The sequence below is a fragment of the Lampetra planeri genome, chromosome 26, assembly GCF_965212315.1.
Source record: "Lampetra planeri chromosome 26, kcLamPlan1.2.h2, whole genome shotgun sequence".
Lineage (NCBI taxonomy): Eukaryota > Metazoa > Chordata > Hyperoartia > Petromyzontiformes > Petromyzontidae > Lampetra > Lampetra planeri.
Window position 1 is genome coordinate 3,416,750 of NC_136132.1, and position 19,597 is coordinate 3,436,346.

General features: G+C 46.2%; 1 protein-coding gene across 2 annotated transcripts in view; it reads left to right on the forward strand.

Annotated features, from left to right (window-relative positions):
- The window catches only part of LOC144727579 (cadherin-7-like), a 131,707-nt gene that overhangs the window by 68,881 nt on the left and 43,229 nt on the right, over positions 1 to 19,597 (forward strand). For both annotated transcript variants that reach the window (XM_078606473.1, XM_078606474.1), the window contains exons 3-4: positions 12,111 to 12,683; positions 17,159 to 17,453. In XM_078606473.1, coding sequence (XP_078462599.1) covers positions 12,318 to 12,683; positions 17,159 to 17,453 — 661 coding nt within the window. In that variant the 5' untranslated portion in view covers positions 12,111 to 12,317. The remainder of the gene's footprint in view (positions 1 to 12,110; positions 12,684 to 17,158; positions 17,454 to 19,597) is intronic.

Here is a 19,597-nt window from a genome sequence, read left to right on the forward strand (position 1 = left end):
GTTACGACACATTTATAAATAACGCGATCTAAACCCAAAAATCGTTGATTATGAACATCATGGGACCTCCTTTGCCACACCTGATTTGTTGCCAGAAAAAAGGTGAAAAGCCTATTATCATATTTCGGCACTGGCAAAGGAGGTCCCATGATGTAGATGCTCACCCCGAGATCTCATTACTCTGATAGTGCATTGTTTTTGTGCTGTACGCCTTTTGGCGTCATCTGGTCTAACACCGTTTGAGACGAGGCTCAAAAGAAAGATGTCTCTGGTGTGGACCAATCAGTTTCAACGACAATGCATATGTTATCAGAGTATGTTTTTGTTTACATTTTGACCACAGGCATTGTGGTTAATGCAGACATGATTCCTTGTAAAATGTTTCAGTTTGGTGTTTTAACATCTTAACAGCTGTTTTGTTGCCAGAAAAAAAGGGGAAAACCTTATTATCAGATAAGCAGACAATGTTTAATTCGTATGTCATTACACATGAAAACACATTTTAACACAAAACCCATTGCTTCCATGGCCTTTTGTGAGTGCATACATTCAATAGCATTGATTCTGTTGAAGCAAACTGTGGGCCGATTTCAACATTTAGTGACTCATCAGCAGATCCAGGATGTATTGCTGCAAATGAGAAACAGGTCCAGAATTTGCTTGTACTGTACCAAATCAGTGCTGCCGAAATGGAGATCCCAGAATGTCGTGGGACAGGATGGGTTATGTAAAATGTCTTTCAAAGTGGATGGACATATACGAAGTAAACATCGCCCGTCTAGTTTGTGACTTATATTCTCCACAAGGACACGAATGGTTATCGTGGGTCCTGTAGAACGTAGGTCATCTCACACGCCAGCTGGTGGAGGCTATCCCTACGCAGTCCTACCTGGGCAGAGGAACGAGAATGGGCAAGAACGGTGGAGCGTTTCCTCCTCTCAAACATGACATTGCGCCTTGTAAAAAAATGCAGTCAGAGATCCATCGCATGTCGAATTATTATCAGAAAGGTGGGGTGTAGTCGCGGGGGCGGAGGGCAGGGAGGGAGGGAGAGACGTGGAGAGGTTTCTCACAGAGTAGCAAAGGGGACCTTTGTGGGAGAAGCAGCCAGGAGGCTGGCGCGAAAACGGCAAATTCAATATTGCGCGCGGGAAGTGTGCAGAATATTGAATAAGATCTGCAGAGGCAGCACAAAATGGCTCGCGAATTTAGTAACGTCAGCAGGGTGGGCGCTCGGACGTACATCACGCCGCATTACGTCCGCACAACGATAATCCGCTGTGAATCCGCAACGGCTCACTTGCCGTTTCACGTTCCACACGGATGCGTCGCGATTTATTGCCGGTGCACATTCACATTTTGCCCGTCGACCCCGACACACCGCCCCCCCCCCCCCTTGCGCTCCCGACAAAAAAAAAGAGAAAAAACCACCACCACCTCCTCCTGCACCTCCTCCTCCTCGTCCGGCTTGCAGCACGCTCAGAGAAAAGTGCTCGTTCGGCGGAGGCGAAACAGCGCAGTGGGGGGAATTGAAGAGGGTGCGCTCCAGCGCCAGTGCGCGCGCCTCTTTGTGTGCGCGCGCGCGTGCGTCCGTGGCTTTGAAAATGCAACAATGCACGGGATAATTGAGTTTGCTGGAAAAATACAAGGGGAGAGCAGTCGGGGGAAAAAAATGAAGACTGTGCATTATTGGAGAACGGCTGCATTTCACATTTGTGTATAGACGTTAGTGTAATCCTATTGTGTATTGAATGACACAATGTCATCCATCAGACCACAAAGATCAATAACAATTCCCATTATCTATGGGGGGAAATACCCCAGGGTAAATATATAAACGTTAAGCATACACATTATTTTTAATACTATGTTTTTTACATATATATATTATACATTAATTGAAATGTGGTTATATATTTCACTTTTAATGATGATTGTTTATTTACTTGTTATTATGCAGGGATGGGCACGATGTTGGCTATTGCACTGGGTTAGTCGATTTGGAGGTGGCAAGCCCAGCATGACCCAACGGTGGCCCATCGTTCCATGTTTACTGGGATCTCTGAGTCTGCTGCCTGGTTCTCAGCCATTACCGGAATTCCGTTACGAAAGAATTTTGAGCTTGTTTTATTTTTCATTAGTTTCACCCTCTCTGCTTATACACGATCAAACAGTGATTATTTTTGACCAAGCAGTGAGTACATGTATATATATACATACACGTGTTACAGTAACTATGTACATCACTAGCCTATGCAATGCGAGTGTTGTGCCACAGGCATTTTCTTAGTCACGCTCGTGTGCTGTGTTTTAATGACCGATGTATGTGCCTTCACGAAAGACCAAATCACATGGAATTCGCCCAATCTAGTGAGATCTGGGAAGCTGAGTAGCGTTGCTTCTGGATAGTGTTCATGTATTAGTGACCACCATGCCTAACAGGCACTCTAGGTTGTGGGGCTACGCTGTGGGCTATAGAAGACGGCACGGCAAAATCAATTATTGTACTGCCCAACTTTGTCTTGAACGTACGTCATTCGGCACTTGCCCCTTGCGTGTTCCAGTCGTGGTGTCTTAACGTTACCAATGTCCCTTGCTGCCGCTTGATATCATCCACAACTGGAAATGCCGCTTGAATGTAAACAAAATACACACGGTGTAAACATTGCATGCACTTTTTAAACAGTTGTCCATGACTATGTGCATGTAGTTCAGTAGTGTTGTAATACTGTGCTATATACATTCATAGACTTTTGTCAAACCATTGTTGAATGGTTTGCCTCCCATAGTTGTGTTACTCATGGGAGTATGTTTTTCACTATACTTCACCACATTGGTCAGTGAGGTTTTATGAAGGGAACCCCAGGATCAGTTCAGATATCGCTCGCCACCGATGTGAGCCGTGGGCCGGGAATGAAAAGCATAGCACAGAGTATTACCTACACCACTGCCACTTTCCTCCAGGATTAAATATTCACTTTTAAATACTTCTACGAGTGTTGAATCTGTGTACTTCCAGCAGCAGAAACGAATGAACATTATTTGGGGGTAGTTTATTTCTGTTTGCTTTTTTATCCTTTTTTGTTCCAGTGTTACGAATCATTTTACATTTGCAATGAATTCATGTACACTTATCCCAGCCAAACATCTGGCACATTTCCTCGTTTTTCAGAGACGATGGCACTCCAGGCTACGCAATAAATCAATCCATCACCCAGTGAGCCATTGTCCTTTATTTAACCAGGTGACAGCCCATTGAGACACATTCATTGTTATACAAGGGCAAGCTGAGAAAGGACTTTCTTTTTGTCGTCACTCAGTTCGGAGAAATTTTCAAATTGCTATTTGGGCCTCAGCACTAACATGCAATGACATAGTCTTGCACGCGATTTTGCGGGGTCTTTAACAATTACTTTAGTGATTCCTTGCGTTCAAAAAAACCTATATATTTGCTGGAATCTAACCATCCACTGTGTGCCAACTGGCTCGTTGTCAAATGCATTCACCACTTAGTTTTTGCGTCACCTGATTGTGTTGCACCTACTAATTTGACACTTTCTGCTGTGCCTTTTTCCAGACGTCGTGAGCATCGCCCTTCCTATTTATTCACTGTCAGCGCATTTACTTATTCATTCGCCGAGTCGTGAGTGTGCATTAAGCGGGATTTGGCATGTCGAATTGCCCCACTGTTGCTGAGATTGTAGAATCGAGGTTGCTCGGGAAGCAGACAAAGTGCGATCTTTAACACTGGGCAAACGTCCAGAGGAGGGGCGAGTTTCAAATGACAGGTTTTACATTTTATCGGGCCAGGTTTGGATTTAATTTCAGTTTTTGGGGGAATTTTTATAATTTTGATAACTTTCAGGGTTTATGCACTGAATTAAACCATTTTCATTATTTCAAATGGTAATAGTTCCGTTTTTAATATCACATTTAATTGGAAAAAACAATAACCTTATTGTAAACATTTATTATATCCCAATAAATTTTGATTTAAAGCTTTCGTGACTGCAGAGATTAATATTCTTGGTTCTTTCGGTAAAGTCACGTTGAAGGGAAATAATAAAATAATACTGATATTAAACAATAAAATGATCACGACGTTTCGACTGCAACACAAGCAATCATCATAAGGTGTGAAATCCACAGCAATAATTTTTTTCCAATTTTTTTCACATTTTCTTGCTGTGGATTTCACACGTGATGATGATTGCTTGTGTTGCAGTCGAAACGTCGTGAGAATTGTTATTGTTTTACATTTGTATTATTTTATTATTTCCCTTCTACGTGACTTTACCAAAAGAACCAAGAATATATATATCCCAATAGTTTAAGCAAAAGTGGCATCACGTAAATGGCACTTTTGGTGGGAAAAAAACGTAAGTGGTACCGTGGAGGTGATGTCACTTCCTGTGGTGTCACATTTACAGAACAATCCCTCGCAAAAAAATTCCGGATCATTGCAATTTTTGTATCGAGGTCTGATTTTCAGGTATTCCTGATACATCTGGGGGGGGGGGGGGGGAGAAAGGGGGAACAATGTTCCCAAGTCCACAGTGGTTTGATGCAGCTGACTAAGTTTGTTGTACTCAAATGAGACAAAATACATGGCCTTGTGGCTGTGCTGAAGCTGCAGTTGAACGGAATGAGAAGCAAGGCGAACGTTAAATGCTGCTGGAATTTTTCCTGGTAGGAACCTCCTGGTTACACCAGCCCACAGGGGATTATTGTGTCCGTCCGTCGTGCAGCGAGGGGCTGGGTGGGGAGGGAGGGGCTGGGTGGGGAGCTGGAGGGTGGGGAGGGGCTGGGTGGGGAGGGTGGGGATGGGCTGGGTGGGGAGGGTGGGGTAGGGCTGGGTGGGGAGAGTGGGGCTGGGTGGGGGGTGGGAGGGGTGGGGCTGGGTGGGGAGGGGCTGGTCACCCCGTGGTGCCCTTATAAAACTCAACGTTTAACCTACTCACACCAGCTTGTGCCCGCCCTCGAGCATTTTACGGAATACACCACGCCGCCGTTGACCCTGGCCATTGACCGAGCAACCCAACGTTCCTACCAGCTCCCTTCGCAGGAATGTGTTCTTTTTTTAAAAGGCGAGACTATAACTGCTGGGAACATTGTTCAGTGTTTACTTTGACAAAGTTCCACAATTGCAAAAACACTGTTCAATATGGACAAAAATCAACATTTTACAACGGTGTTGGAATATGGTGGCAAAAATGTATGAATGCTGCCTTTTGTTCTATATTACAAAATATTGACTAAGTAAAACTTGTATAGGTTGCTTTGTTTAATAATTTATTTTAGATAATGGTAATAATTTCCCTCTTTTGGAAAAGTCTCGATAATTAATCCGTTTTTCCATGAGCATTGTTGATCTGCCGTCCATAAAACCACACTTTAAACGCCAGTGTAATTTTAATCCGAAATGTATGTGATTATGGCTTTGTTATCAGATGCAGTGCACACTTGAACTTTAACTTTTGTTTTATTAGTTAGCCTGCCAGAATACATTTATGGAAAAGAATTACAACATTTACGGAAAAAAAAATATTTAGTGTATTCAGTTTAAATAATCAGATCTCGGAAACTAAGAAGTTTAAAGCCTGGTTCGTACCTTTGTGGGAAATTTACTTTCAATACGAGGTGATGTAAGCTTGAACTACAAAAATATGCAATATAACCATGGATTATTGAATCAAACTGTGTGTAGCTTTGAGAATGATCCAAATCCCTTGAATGAAATTGGCCAAACATGCTAATGCCAGACTGCTGATAACTATTCTTGAGGCTCAGCGAAGCTATTCTGGATAAATAAAGGGCATTGTTATGACGACATGAAATAATTTGATGTCAAAATACAATCCAATATATGTAACCTATTGCCCCCAGTGCTCAGTTGAAAACTGGAGGGTGATGCTGTTATCCATCATAAGCTGCGGTATCAATTCCACATTATTATGGCAGGGACCAGTGCATCCAAAACGCATACACGTTTGAGATACAAGTCTAAATTTAGGGTATTGCAAATGCCGCCACATGCAGGTGAGATATATCGCAGGTTTACAGGACTTTTTAAATTTGCCCAACGAAAAAGCAATCTAGCACCTCCTCTCTTGTGATTTAAGGAACTCGCACGCACAATCCCACGTCCACAGTATAATGAACCAAGATGTAACGAGTGAAAAATATGTACACCACAAACAACAAATGACAAAGAACAAGCCGATAAGCCTGCACCAAATGTCGACACAATCCCTTAATCCCTGAAGTTTCTTGAAATACAAATAGCGCCACTAAATGACAGACGAAGGCTGAATTTTTGTTGCTGTCAAAGGATGCTTTTGCATAAGCAAAAGCAGTGTCAGTCCCCCTTAAAATAAGTCGCCTGAGGTGGCCTCGTGCTTAAGTGCAAAGAGAGTTGGTTGCCTTGGCCCAATCATGAATTAATGTACAACATTTTAATCAACGCGAGGCTTTACACCACATTTGGCAAAGTTCCAGCTCTGAAAATTAAAACATTTGATTTGACTGTCATACAAAGTCTTATAAGAAGCGATAAAACCACTGCAGGGATAGTTTTGAATGTGCGCACATTGTTTTGATGACCTGTCACCAACAACACAATTTGAAATACAACTTACAGAAAGACAAACAAATTGTTTTGTTCACAAAATCTATCTGGCATGCAGCTTGCATGCACACTGGAATTTGTTATTATGTTCTACATCAGCTGAAGGATACAACATATACATACAATGAAAACAACACTTCATATATTTACCATAATGAAAAGGGCTCCTCCAATTGTTGCTTTTTTTCCGAGCCCTCTCCTGTCGGGGGGTTGGAATGTTTAGTTATATTGAAAATGCCTTTGTGTCTGTGTCAATTGCCATTGAAAAGAGTGACATTCTTTTTTTTTACTGAAGCCCCCCCAACCGAGCTGTACAGGGGCACTTAGACAGAATAGCACAAAGGTCTTTTATGGCCCGAAGCACCGGCTCCTTTTGCACGAAGTTTACCAATACATGTAGCCGTTTCAACAAGGACTGTTAAAAAAAAAACCTTTACAGCTCAGGGGAGTCTCTCTCTCTCTTTGTCATGCAAATGAATGAATCATTGCACGAAACAAAGACTGAATGAATTGCTCTTTATTGCCAGGTCAGGCCTAAAAACATCATTTAATGACTAACAGATGCCAACCTGTCAACATGGGTGGCCTGGGAGCTAATTGTGTGCATAATTGTTGGATCAACTAGCCTAAAATAAAGGTGCAAATGTGAAGGGTCCAAAATCATTCATGCAAAGTGCTGTAAAATATATCGCTTTGTTTTCCAAACTAAATTAATTACAGTCCGTCTCTTAGTTACAACGCATGCATGCCGTTGAACTAACCGCTTGTCATTCATTTACAAGACGGGACTTTTTGGAGTGTGCTTAAGTATTTTCTTCCATGAGAAGCAATGCAATGCTGTGTAGCTGCTAACAGTGACAGGCAGACGAACATGTGGCAAGACCAATTCGGGACCAAAAACAGATTCGCTCGAAAATAATTTAATTCACTCAAAGCGATTCTTACGATGCACTGGAGCAGTGCTGCAGTGAGCTCCGTTAACGAAATGCATGTAGTTTTCTTAATGGCCTGATTAAAATACAATATATGTCCTCCATTTACATAATTGGCCTCCCTGAAATACTATGGGAATTGTTACTTATAAACGCACCCCAATTGAAGGTTGTACCAGTAGCAAAGAATAAAGATGTACCGCGCCAGTCTCGTTAAGGCTTAATAATTGCAGTCGCAATGGTGATAATGATGGTAATGATGATAAAGGTGCTAGGTGATTAAGGTGAATTGTGATATATGTTGATGGCTAAGATAATGATGATGATGGAGGTGATTATCATGAATTATGATAATAATGATTGATGATAATCGTGATGGTGATTAAGGAAATGACAAAACTTGCATAAATGATGATGATGATGATGACGATAGTGATGTGATGATGGTAACAAGCTCGCATAGTAAGTATGATGTTATAGAGGCAATAATGACGCCGCTAGTGGTCTTGATGATAATAATAATGATGCCCAACATTGGTGGTGGTGGTGGTGATAATGATGTTGATGGTGATAGTGGTGTTGATACTCATATTATTAATGATGACGATGATTGTGATTCTAAAAGTGATGATGATGATGATAATAACAATGGTTTCATCAGTAAACAGAACGTGTTGGATAGTTTTGACATTAACTGCGTTGGTAATCCGATTGATCTGGGCTACGCCTGTATGTAATGTTTCGCATACATGAATGCATGCAGCTGTGCTTTTAAGTGTGTGCACTTTGTAGTTTTGGAAATGAGAAAAGCATGTGTGCGCATCTGTTTACATATGCGCGTGTATATAGGGAGCCGAGTGTAGCGGTTAATGCGCTGCGCTACGAACCTGGCCACCCGAGTTCGATTCCCGCTCACGGTCCTGGGCCTCCCCTAGGTCGACTCAGCCTCAAATAAATACCTGGTGCGGTGTATAAACATCGCTACTAGGCAGACGAAGGCGTAGTCGGGCATGGTGCTGGCCACCCACCCACTCGTGCGCCGTGTCGGCCTTCGCACGATATAAATGTGAATCGGATAGATGCATATTTAACTTATTTTAGTGACATGAAGGCAGAAACATGCTGCGTTTTTTTTTCTAAAATGCTTCGCGTTATTTGTTTTGTTAAAAAAAATCATCTACAATTGTTTCTATTGTATATATTTGTTTAAGCATGACCATCTTCTGAGAAAGTAGATGTCAGATTGTGATCCTCTGCAGCGATGCTTTTGAGCAGCCTGGGCTGCACTGAATCCCTTCGTAGGTGCTCGCTCAACAGCACTTGCCCCAACAGTCCGTTCAGACTATATGGGGGATCTTTGTCTTGTCTTCGTGTGTGTGCTAGTGGTTAGCGCATCACGGTACAAACTCGGCCACCTGAGTTTGATTCACCCGGTCATGGCCAACATCTGCGATAGATATGTAAACCTCAAATGAGTACCTTGTGCGATGTGTACAAAAAAAACATTTTCATTGCACCCGTGCCGGCCTTCCTATTTTACTCGCGAGCAGCACTTGCCCTAGCAGCCTGCGGAGGCTACACGGGGAAGCCTGCCTTTGCCTTTGTGTGCGAGGCGAGGCGGCGCAGTGGGTAACTCGCTCCGTTGCCAACTCGGTGACCTGTGTTTGATTCCCACCCATGGCTCGCATCAGTGGGCAAGTGATACGTGTCCGAACTGGTCCTGAGCCTCCAATAGGTCGCTCAGCCTCAAATAAATACCTGACCCGGTGCATAAACAACCCGATTGGGGTGAATAAGAGCAGTTGATGACCCCACCATCCTGCCACGATGCTGTGAGCCTGTTTCAATAGGTGCTCGCTAACGGCACTTGCCCCCGATAGTTTTGTTGTTTTATTGCGACATGGAGGATCTTTGCCATTGTGCGCAGAGAGCGCGACGTGAGAGGACGAACAGAGCAAGTTGGGGGAGGGGAAAAGGATGACGCGGGCGGGCGGGGGGGAGCAGACAACGCTCTGAGGCAGATATCAATTACCCTGGGGAGTCGTCACACACGCACGCACACACACGCACGCGCGCACACACGCACACGCGCGCACGCACACACACACACGCGCACACGCACGCACACACACGCACGCACACACGCACACACACACGCACACACGCACGCACACACACACACGCACACGCGCGCACGCACACACACACGCACACACACGCGCACACACACACGCACACAAAAACATCACTGTGGGTGTGGGGAGCCAAAAAAGGGAAGGGGAAAAAAGTTAATTACCTGTTGTCAAGGCAACTGCTCACAATTAGGAGATGAAGGGAGAGGCTGTGGCGTGAAGAGCTGACTGGTGCTGAGGCAGCAGTGGAACGAGCGCTGGAGCGTTGCCGCCTGCGCAGCGGCAGTAAGCAGCAGAGAAGAAGCCCTCTTCTCTGACCCGCTACGTGGTCCGCCGCAGTTCGCGTATTTTTTAGAGGCCGCATTTAACAACAGGCGAGCCCGACTTTATTATTTTCTTTTCCAATGTGTACGCAAGCAGAGCTTGTCGAGACGGTTATTAATTTTGTTTTGTAATTGTGGCTCATTTCTGGTCTTCATCACCACCCGCCCCTCTCCCCTTAAATAAACAATGGGCCGGAGGGTCAACCAGAGGCTGAGATTTTTTTGTTGGTGGTCAAATTTTTAAATGAAAGCTTGAAGGAAGCTTGTAGAGAGGAGAGAGAGTGAGGGAGCATATTATCGTGCTTGCCTTGCGGGTGTCTGTGGGATGATCCCAGCGATATCTGCTGTGATGACCTCGCATTTTGAGTAAGGTGAGTGTTTAAATGTTTAATTTTTTTTGCCGCTGCATTAAATCCAGCCATGTGCCACCCGTGCCGTTTTTAATGGCAACATTCGTCTTGAATAAGGCCACAGATTTAATCCATATTTTATGTTACCGTCTTTGTTTTGCCCCTGAAGTTCAAGAATGGGCTGAATTATGTTTTGGTGTGTTCTACTTTTTTCTCCTTCTCGTGATGCCTTTGATGTGCACGCATGTTTCATGAATTAATTCTTACTTCAAACAAGAAAAGTTGTCATCCCCATGTGCCACACATATGGGGTATATAGATCTTAAAACATTTTCGCGAAGGTAAACCGTCTGATTGAATACAGCCTTTGCACTCTAAGAGAGAATGTTTTCATCTTGCGAGATAAAAACAGGTGGGGGGGGGGGGGTCTTGGGCTTGAGGCTGCATGATGCAAGAGAAATAATTCGTGCCACCTTAAAAAGGTTCTACATATAGTGGACATTTAAACGTCTCTTGTAGGAGTTTTCCATGGTTTAAGCTCATTATAAAAAAAACAGTTATTCCATTTGATCACATTAACTTGAACCCTTCAAAGGAGATTTCTTGATAAGGAAGTGAACCCCCCCCCCCCCCACAAAGTGGAGCTTCCTCAATGATCGTCATTTATTCATTGTGCGTATAGATTCGACTAAACATACACTGGAACGTGCGGAAGTAGAGCATATGTGATGGCCCTGCTGTGGCGAGCGGTGGGATGCACGCGCGGTTCTTGCTTTCCGTTGATTGACGAACCAAACAAGTGCGCGTATAAACACGTCTACAAGTGTGCACGGCACGAGCGGGGAATTAGAAGTTGATCAGACGTTTCGCGCCACCCTCATAATGACCGCAACAGCTCTCTCCGTGCGTGGTCATGAGGTGTCGCGCTCTCGGTGCATTTAGCGCCACAGCGCGTGGATTTATAGCGTCTGTTTATTTGTGTTGCTGGTGACTTTGTGTATTTCATATCGGAATCGCCTCCAGCACTGTCGCTACTGGCGGCAATGAAAGTTGTTTAAATGTCAAAGTCTCGCACGTACGGCGGTCGGCCTCGCTTCGCGCATCTTGTGCTGCGTGGGACAGAACTAAAGTGAAACCGCACCACCGCGTGGCGTTCTGGCACCTCGGGGCTTCGGGCAGGCTCTGTGGGATTCCCACGGGATCATTGCATTAGGAAGGGGGCTCTTTCTTGGCCAAATGACACAGTATTGCCAAGTATATTCATATATATGTGTGTGTATATATGCCCAATGTGTATATTCAGATGTGCATACCGACTAGGGATGTGATGTCATGCCGCAGTAAAGCAGTCAATGCACTGTCGCGATTTCGTGGTGGATATTCGATTCAAGGATGGGTTCTTGGTTGTCTTGTTTGCACCATCTCGTTTGTATTGTTTCTCATGTTTTGCTGTCCTGTTTGTTCAGTTTGTAGACCCTCCATTAGCCTGAATGTGTCATATAATTTGCACATAGTCAGCAAATTATAATGAATCAATTGTTACGGGCATAGATAAAATATGTGTCTATCATGAGCCTCAAGAATCGATATAAATTGGTGAAATCGATGATGTGTACGCCGGCATGGCACCAATATAAATAACATGGAGAAAACATTTACAAGATACGTATTAACTTGGACCAAAAGCCGTTGGGCACTAACACACGTTCTGTTGTGCTTTGCTTGTTTTGTGTTTGTCGTTGCAGTTCTTCCAAGTGCTGAGCAAAGGGGAATCTTTGGCTGACAAAATCATAGCTGAAGCCAGTTGGACATCACCTAACAGAATAGGGGAAGAAATAAAAAAACACACGCCACTTTGTTCAAGCCTCCGCCGCTTACGCGCGCAACCCACTCGGAGAACGCATTTGTTTCGCACGCACGAGCCTTTTTTTAATTTCCTCCGCGCTTTAACGATGGCAGCGACGGCGTTCCTCCTCGCGCTCTGCGTGACGCTGCTCGGCGTTCACCAAGCGGCGGCAATCGACGTCGACGCAAAAGCGGGACTCAAGTCAGACGCCGACGACCAGAAGGTTCCCTCGCTCGTCGCGCTCGGATCCGCTGCCGGGGACGGTGGTGTCCCGCCAAGCGGCACCTCCTCTTCCTCCTCCTTCGCGGCTCAGCCTCGGGAGGGCGAGGCGGCGCGCAGGGCCCGGCCGGGCCACGTCGGCAGGGCCCACGACGCCAAGAGAGGGCGCACGAGGACGAAGCGTGGCTGGGTGTGGAACCAGTTCTTCGTGCTGGAGGAGTACATGGGCAACGATCCTCTCCACGTCGGCAAGGTACACGGCTGTGACATACTCGTCTCCAGATGAGTTTTCATTTTGTTGGTGACGTGCTGCTTTCTCTCTCTGTCAAAGAGTTCCGATGCTGCGGTTCGACGCTCTGCACCAGTGAGAAATTACCGTGATGCTCGCGGCGTCGAGGGCGCACGTGCGGTGACTTTAACTGCAATATAACCGTTTGCAAAGGGGTCTCCACGCATGCTTTTGTCTCAGCCCTTTGTGTTTAACATTTTCTTTTTGTCTTCCCCCCCCCCACCCCGAGGCCACCCCCCCCCCCCCAAAATGATTTCAATTTTGCTTTCACCGTTGTACCGGGGTTTCAAACGCCTGTTCGGAACTCTGACCCAGCAGTCCAAAGAAGCACAATGTTGTTGTGGAACAGCCCGCAGCAGCTTCTGATATTCCAATAGGGGGGCAGTTCTTTCACTACCACCCTGCTGTGTGTGTGTATACGTGTGCTTCTTACATGTAAAGCAAAACCTCTTTACACAAGTTGTCTTACATCAACGGCCATGACCGTTCAGACGAAATGCTGCTCATCAAGATTGCCTTCAGAAACTCAGTGGGAACAAGGTTCCTTCACAAAGCTTAAAATATGCACACTCGGAGCAAAAGTATACATTGCGTGTCGTGTCTTCAGCTCTCGCTGCACACATCACCAGCACCACGCAGAGGTTAAAAGCTCCATGGCTAACGTCATTCTACAGACAACGCTCATCGATTGGCTGATTACATCTTCATAGGAAACAAAAACCCATTGCAGGACCGTCCTGAAAAAAATTGTGCTTGGAACTAACTCGGTGTGGCTTTCCTGGGTAAATTAAGTAATTTGTTAACATTATTGTTGTTTACACCATTGGAACCTCATTTGCCAGTAAAAAATATGATAATTGGTTTTTTACCCTTCTATCTGGCAACAAAACTGACACCTTTTTTTACAAGGAGTCATGTTTGAATAGACCACAATACCTGCAGTCATAATGCAAACAAAAAACATAACACCCGAGCTGTCTCAGGTGTGGACCAATCAACTTCAAGGACAGTGCATATATTATCAGAGTTATGTTTTTTGTTTGCATTATGGTTGCAGATATTGTGGTCTATGCAAACATGACTCCTTGTAAAAAGAAAGGTGTCAGTTTTGTTGCCAGATAGAAGGGTAAAAACCAATTATCATTATTGTTGTTACGCCTTAGCTGCACAGGCTGATGGCAAGGACTTTGCTGGTGGGTGGCCAGGAAACGGTGAGCATTGGGGCGGTGGCAGGAGTGCAAACGTTCCACCGTTTACAGATTGAATGGCGCCGTGAAGTCTGTAGGATGCACTCCGGCAGTCGCCCGTTCCTTCCACGTTGCGCAGACGTGGAAGGGGGTTTGCTCGTCCGGCCTCCGTGTCCTCACTTCCCGAGACGACCCCCTTGCTTGCCTCGTGGGTTAAATCGAGCTGCGAACGGGAGGGGCCCGTGCTCGGGAACGTGCCCTTGAGCTCTCGCGATCGCAAATTCCGTTTGGAACCCAAACCGGCCTGCCGTTCGTGGCCCGAAGCCACAATTATGACCCGTGATACCGGCACAGTGCGTAAAATGCAAATTTCCCTTTCTTCTACATTAACAGCGGTGCTTGGCTTCTCCCAACGCCACCAGAGGCAGGCTTCCTCGCTAACAGGAGCCGTTGAGAAATTCTGAGAAGTGGCCGCATGGGCTGTGTGGCTGCATGTCAGCCTGCCCTCAATGGCGCTGTTGGGGTGAGGAGATTTTTAATGGCCTACCAAGGTCACTATGAATAGTCTGACCAGAGGCCACTGGCTGTGTTGTTTTCACCACATTGTGGCTTTGTGGGTTGCATGCTCGTGGTAATGAATTGTGCGCAAGTCAGCGTGACATTTTTTGTGAAAACTTAATGCCTTTAGAAAAAAAATCCATCCCAAATAATTAGTTAGATTCTTAATGTCCAAGATATACCAAGGCAAGTGAAGTACTTTTTCTGCAAATAGAGACGTAAAGTACTTATTACGCCATACATACCTCCAACAAAATCACCCTAAGTGTGCATTCCCTTCTGAGATGTGGTCAGCTAAGCAGGTTTTAGCCTGATTATTATTTTGATAGGTGCCCACCAAGACTTGCCAGGTATTGAAGTCATGTGGCTGTGCAATTAAATACATTTTAGTGTGGTTTCCTCCCAAATAATCATTAATGTTCATCAAAATGCAGAACCATCCTGACAGGGAGTCACGTGACTCAATGAGGCTTTCCTGGATATATAATATTTTAAATCAAATGGCTCTTGCGTTTCGCAAATGTATAATGCCACGATATATGTTGTCTCGTCAACATGATTGCTTGTAGGAATCGATTGCCTCCAAGTGCACATCTTCCAAGGAGACGGAGCAAATACAATCAGCTCGGGTGCAGGTGCTAGATGGATTTTTACATCGCATAACCGTGAGAGATGGTGACTTGGGGAGGCATCCATTCAGCAGTGGATTGATCATGGCTGATGGTGATGAGTGTTGGTGTGCATTATAAAAATGTAGCAGATGAATTAGACACCACCATGGAGCCTATTAAAACCAACAAATTAGTACGCCACCCTCTCATTAATGTTGGGCCTCCCACCTCCACAGCTGTTCCCTCTGAGCGTGAACTAAACTCAAATCGACGAAAGATTTCACGCCGCGTTTCTTGCCAGCATTGCCATGGCATTGGCATTGAAATGTGGGCTCAGCTTGCAACATTTAGCGTGTCTAGCCTGTAGTCCACCCTGGACTCTAGCCAGGTTTGCTAATGTGAAAAAAACACGGATTCTAGAAGGAGTTGAACATCATCCTGTCTGCCAGCAGGCACCTCCAGCAGGTGAAGGCGGCACTGGCTGGGTCACGTAGCATGCATGCCCAAACAGGTTTCGCTTGGCAAACTAGCAGGGATTAATTTTTCATTCGATATTTTTCGGGAATGCTAATCGGCATTTTGTGGTACTACCATCAGAGTACAAAGTAGACCTGTCAATAATTACTCAACATCAGTGCTCCCTATATTCGTATAATCGTATGAATAAGTTTAAGACAAAATGATACTGGACGGATGTGATGTGCAAAAGAAATGTGCTCCCAGAATCGCGTTCTGGGCTGTTTTGAATGAAAATAAGCACTAACCAGACAGACAGAACCAAATGGATGCAGGAGAAAACTCATCATCTATAGAATTGTGTGGTACAGGTGGAACTGGAGCTGATAAATCTTGCTGAGAGGCAAAACGTACAATTCCGGACTCGTGGGAGCACGTATTTGAACAATGCTCCTGGTCACCTCGTCAAAGTTTCAAGTAAAAGTTACTTCTTGCTCCAACGAGCATCGGGGACAGTGCTAATATCCGGCTCAAGGCTCTGAACAAGTGGTGGAAACTCCACATTTATTTTGCAAAGGGAGGAAAGTATATCCATTGGGGAACCACCGTTGACTTGTATCGACTGAACTCAGATATCTTTTGATTCGCGAGCAACTTGCTTTACCACTGAATCACAACACGATAACAACAGGAGGTGGAGCGTCCATTCCTCACGACGAACAACGGTGCCGCTGGAGCTGCAACAAACGAGTTGGCACGATGGCGAAATACAGCCGATACATCTGCTTCATCTGACAGACCAACCAACCCCCCCTGCCCCCCGCCCCCCCCCCCCCTCGTGTGTTCGCTTGTAGCAAGTGAATGATTTCGTCCATCATCGTGATTCATTGAAGGATCACGATTCGGGGGGTCGTCATTCAACTCAAGAAGCGCTTCCATCGTCCGTACGTTTGTGGTGTAAGGGCAGCCCCCTCTACTGGGCACAGGCCTCAATTGGAGGAATTACATACAGCACGTACGGATTTAAAATCGATTCGTGATCGACGTTTATAATGGGTATATAAATCTAATTTTAATTGATGGAAAAACTCAACGCACTGGTCAGAATTAGTGTGGCCTTAAAAAAATAGGCAACGTTTTGGACAATGGCCCTTCATAGCACACAAATGATGTTGCTAGAATTGTTGCATCTGCTGCTGGTGATCTTGTTATTGCCCTTGATGTTGGTGATATCGTTGTTGTTCGTGCCATTGTTGCTGCTGCCGTTGCAGTTGTTGTATGGAGGTGTGTTGAACTTCTTTCGCACCATACGTAGTCAACCACGATAAGCGGAGGTGCGGGGGAAGGACAACAAACACAAAAAGCAGCTCTGATTAAATGAGTTTTCAATGTAGATTAAAAAAAATTGCATAGCTCCAGTGGCTTCCGAATATCGGAAGGATAAGCATTCCAGACAGCCTCAAAAGCGCATCTGAAAGCGCGCGATGCGGCGACCGTCTTTGTTCGATGGCCAGCAGCCAAAAGCCGCTGCTGCTGCGAGGATGGACCCGAGTTCGCGTGACGGTTTATGCTCCTTGACGAGACGCCATTTATTGTTGTCGTCAATGTTGTTGGTGTACTCCCGCAGCTGCACTCCGACTCGGACAAGGGAGACGGCTCGGTCAAGTACATCCTGTCGGGCGACGGCGCGGGCACGCTGTTCGTGGTGGACGACCGCACGGGAGACGTCCACGCCACGCGGCGGCTCGACCGCGAAGAGCAGGCCTACTACACGCTCACGGCGCAGGCCATCGACCGTCGCACGGGCCACCCCATGGAGCCGCCCTCCGAGTTCATCGTCAAAGTGCAGGACGTCAACGACAACGAGCCGCGCTTCCTCGAGGGGCCCTACCGCGCCTCGGTGCCCGAGATGGCCAATGTCGGTAGGTGGCTGGCAACGTGGTAGCATGCGCGTGCGGGTGAGTGCGCGTGCGGGTGAGTGCACTTGCAAATGAGCTGTAGTGCAACGGCTAGCATGCTGCGCTACGAACCCGGCGAGCCAAGTTCGATTCCCGCCCATGGCCAACACCAGTGATGGTTATCTAAATCGGTCCTGGGCCTCCCATAGGTCGACTCGGCCTCAAATTAGTTCCTGGTGCGATTTGTAAACATCACTACTGGGGAGACAAAGGCGGCCGGGCGTGATGTTGGCCAACCACCCCCTCGTGTGCCATGCCATCCTTCAAAAGTACTCACTACAGCACTTGTTCCAAAAGTCTGGTAAGGCTATACAGGGGATATTTGTATGAGTGTGTGTCTGAGTGAGTGCAAGGGTGAGTCTGTGTGTGTGAGTGTCTGATTGCAGTGATAACTTTTGGGGAGTGGTAATGTCGATGGTAGTGCACTGTGCTGTGAAGCCTGGAAACCCACGTTCAAGTTCTGATGAAGATCAAATCACAGTGGTGAATTCTTCAGACGGTCCTTGGCCTCCCCTAGGTTGACCCAGCCTTAATGATTACCTGGTGCAGTGTCTCTAAAACATCATCACTGGGCCGCCAAAGGTGCTCGGACATGGCGTTGTCTACTCACCCTTTCATGTGCTGTGCCAGTCTTCATAGGTGCACGAGCCCTAAGAGCCTGAAGAGGCTACATGGACTATCTTTGTTTGTGTGTGTGTGGGAAGTCATGTTGGACATTGCTTTATGTGCAGACGTGGCCATGTGCTTTGGATTCCCGGCCTGGGATAAAATGATCGACACCCTGTCTTAAATTTATACTTTGTGCAGTGCGTTAACATCAGCACTGGGGAGACAAAGGTGATGGGGCAGAGTTCTGGCCACACCACCCCCTTCGTCCGTCAATCCGGCTTACATAGGCTAGGCGAGAACTCTGTGCATTGTGTGTGGTGAGGAGGGGGTGGGACATTGTTTTTACTCTCATATGAAGCAATTAGCACACTTCGATACAATGATTCTCGGACGTGTCAAATATGGGTAGCAGTTCCTACCTGTGCAATACCTAGGCCCATCCCCTCCATCAACCCGTTCTACGATGAGTGGTGGTGCTACTCAAGGCTGGAAATGGGAAGACATTAATGGGGGAACTCATAAATGGTTCCCCCCACCCCCACCAAAAATCTGAGGAGGAGGAACTTCGCTCCGCGGGTGGGTCTCTGTGCGGGTCCGTGGGTCCCTCTCTTAGTCTATCTGCGTGTCAAATAAATAGAGATGAATCCTTGATTCCTTCCGGAACGCAGTCTGGTTCAAATGTTCACTATCGCCACGGTGTTCCGGGGCGTTCCGGTCCATTTCCACCACTGGTGCTATGCGTCAACTTAACAACCGTTGAAACAAAGGCATCCCGGGCCTGTGCGGTGCTTATCACACTTCCCCTCTGCGTCCTCTTCCGGCCCGCAATTAGTCACTCAACTCGTGCTCCAGAAAATAACAGTACACAAAGGTGCGCTCACAAAACAGCAGGAAGGCACTGACATGCCTTGCATGCATGTCACGTGTCTCCGACATTGCACTTGCTGGTGCATCAGCAGTGCATTAAGCTGTCTTTCGCTCCCTATTGTTTCTTACGACTGTAATGGGTTTGTTTTTTCTAGCTACGTGTTAGGCTATACACGTGGCTTAATGGTTACAGTCACACTTTTCGTAACGCTCACAGTGAAATCAATATTCTGATTCTGACTTTGCTTAGATTCAGAGGAATGGGAATCCACGGATGGGCAGGAAGGCGGCCAGGACTGAGGTCAATAATTTCCCGAGCTCTGCGGCCCTTGATTAGGATGTTTGGCCAACTCCATCAATGAGTGATTAATGCATTCGGAAGGAAACACCGGTCCACTCAGTCCCCGTACAGATGGAAACAGAATGTAAATCCATTCACTTGCCGTCTCGCCATCTCCTGACGAGTCAGAACATGGTGACTTTGACGCCCAACCAATGAGCGCAGTTGGCTACGTACGATGCGAACGAAGTTCAACACACGTGCATCTGTACGAGGGAGTTTCGCAACGTTTGTGCGACCCACAGTCCTGGGTGGCAAGCGCGTGCCACCACCGCCGCCCGCCTTTAACGCT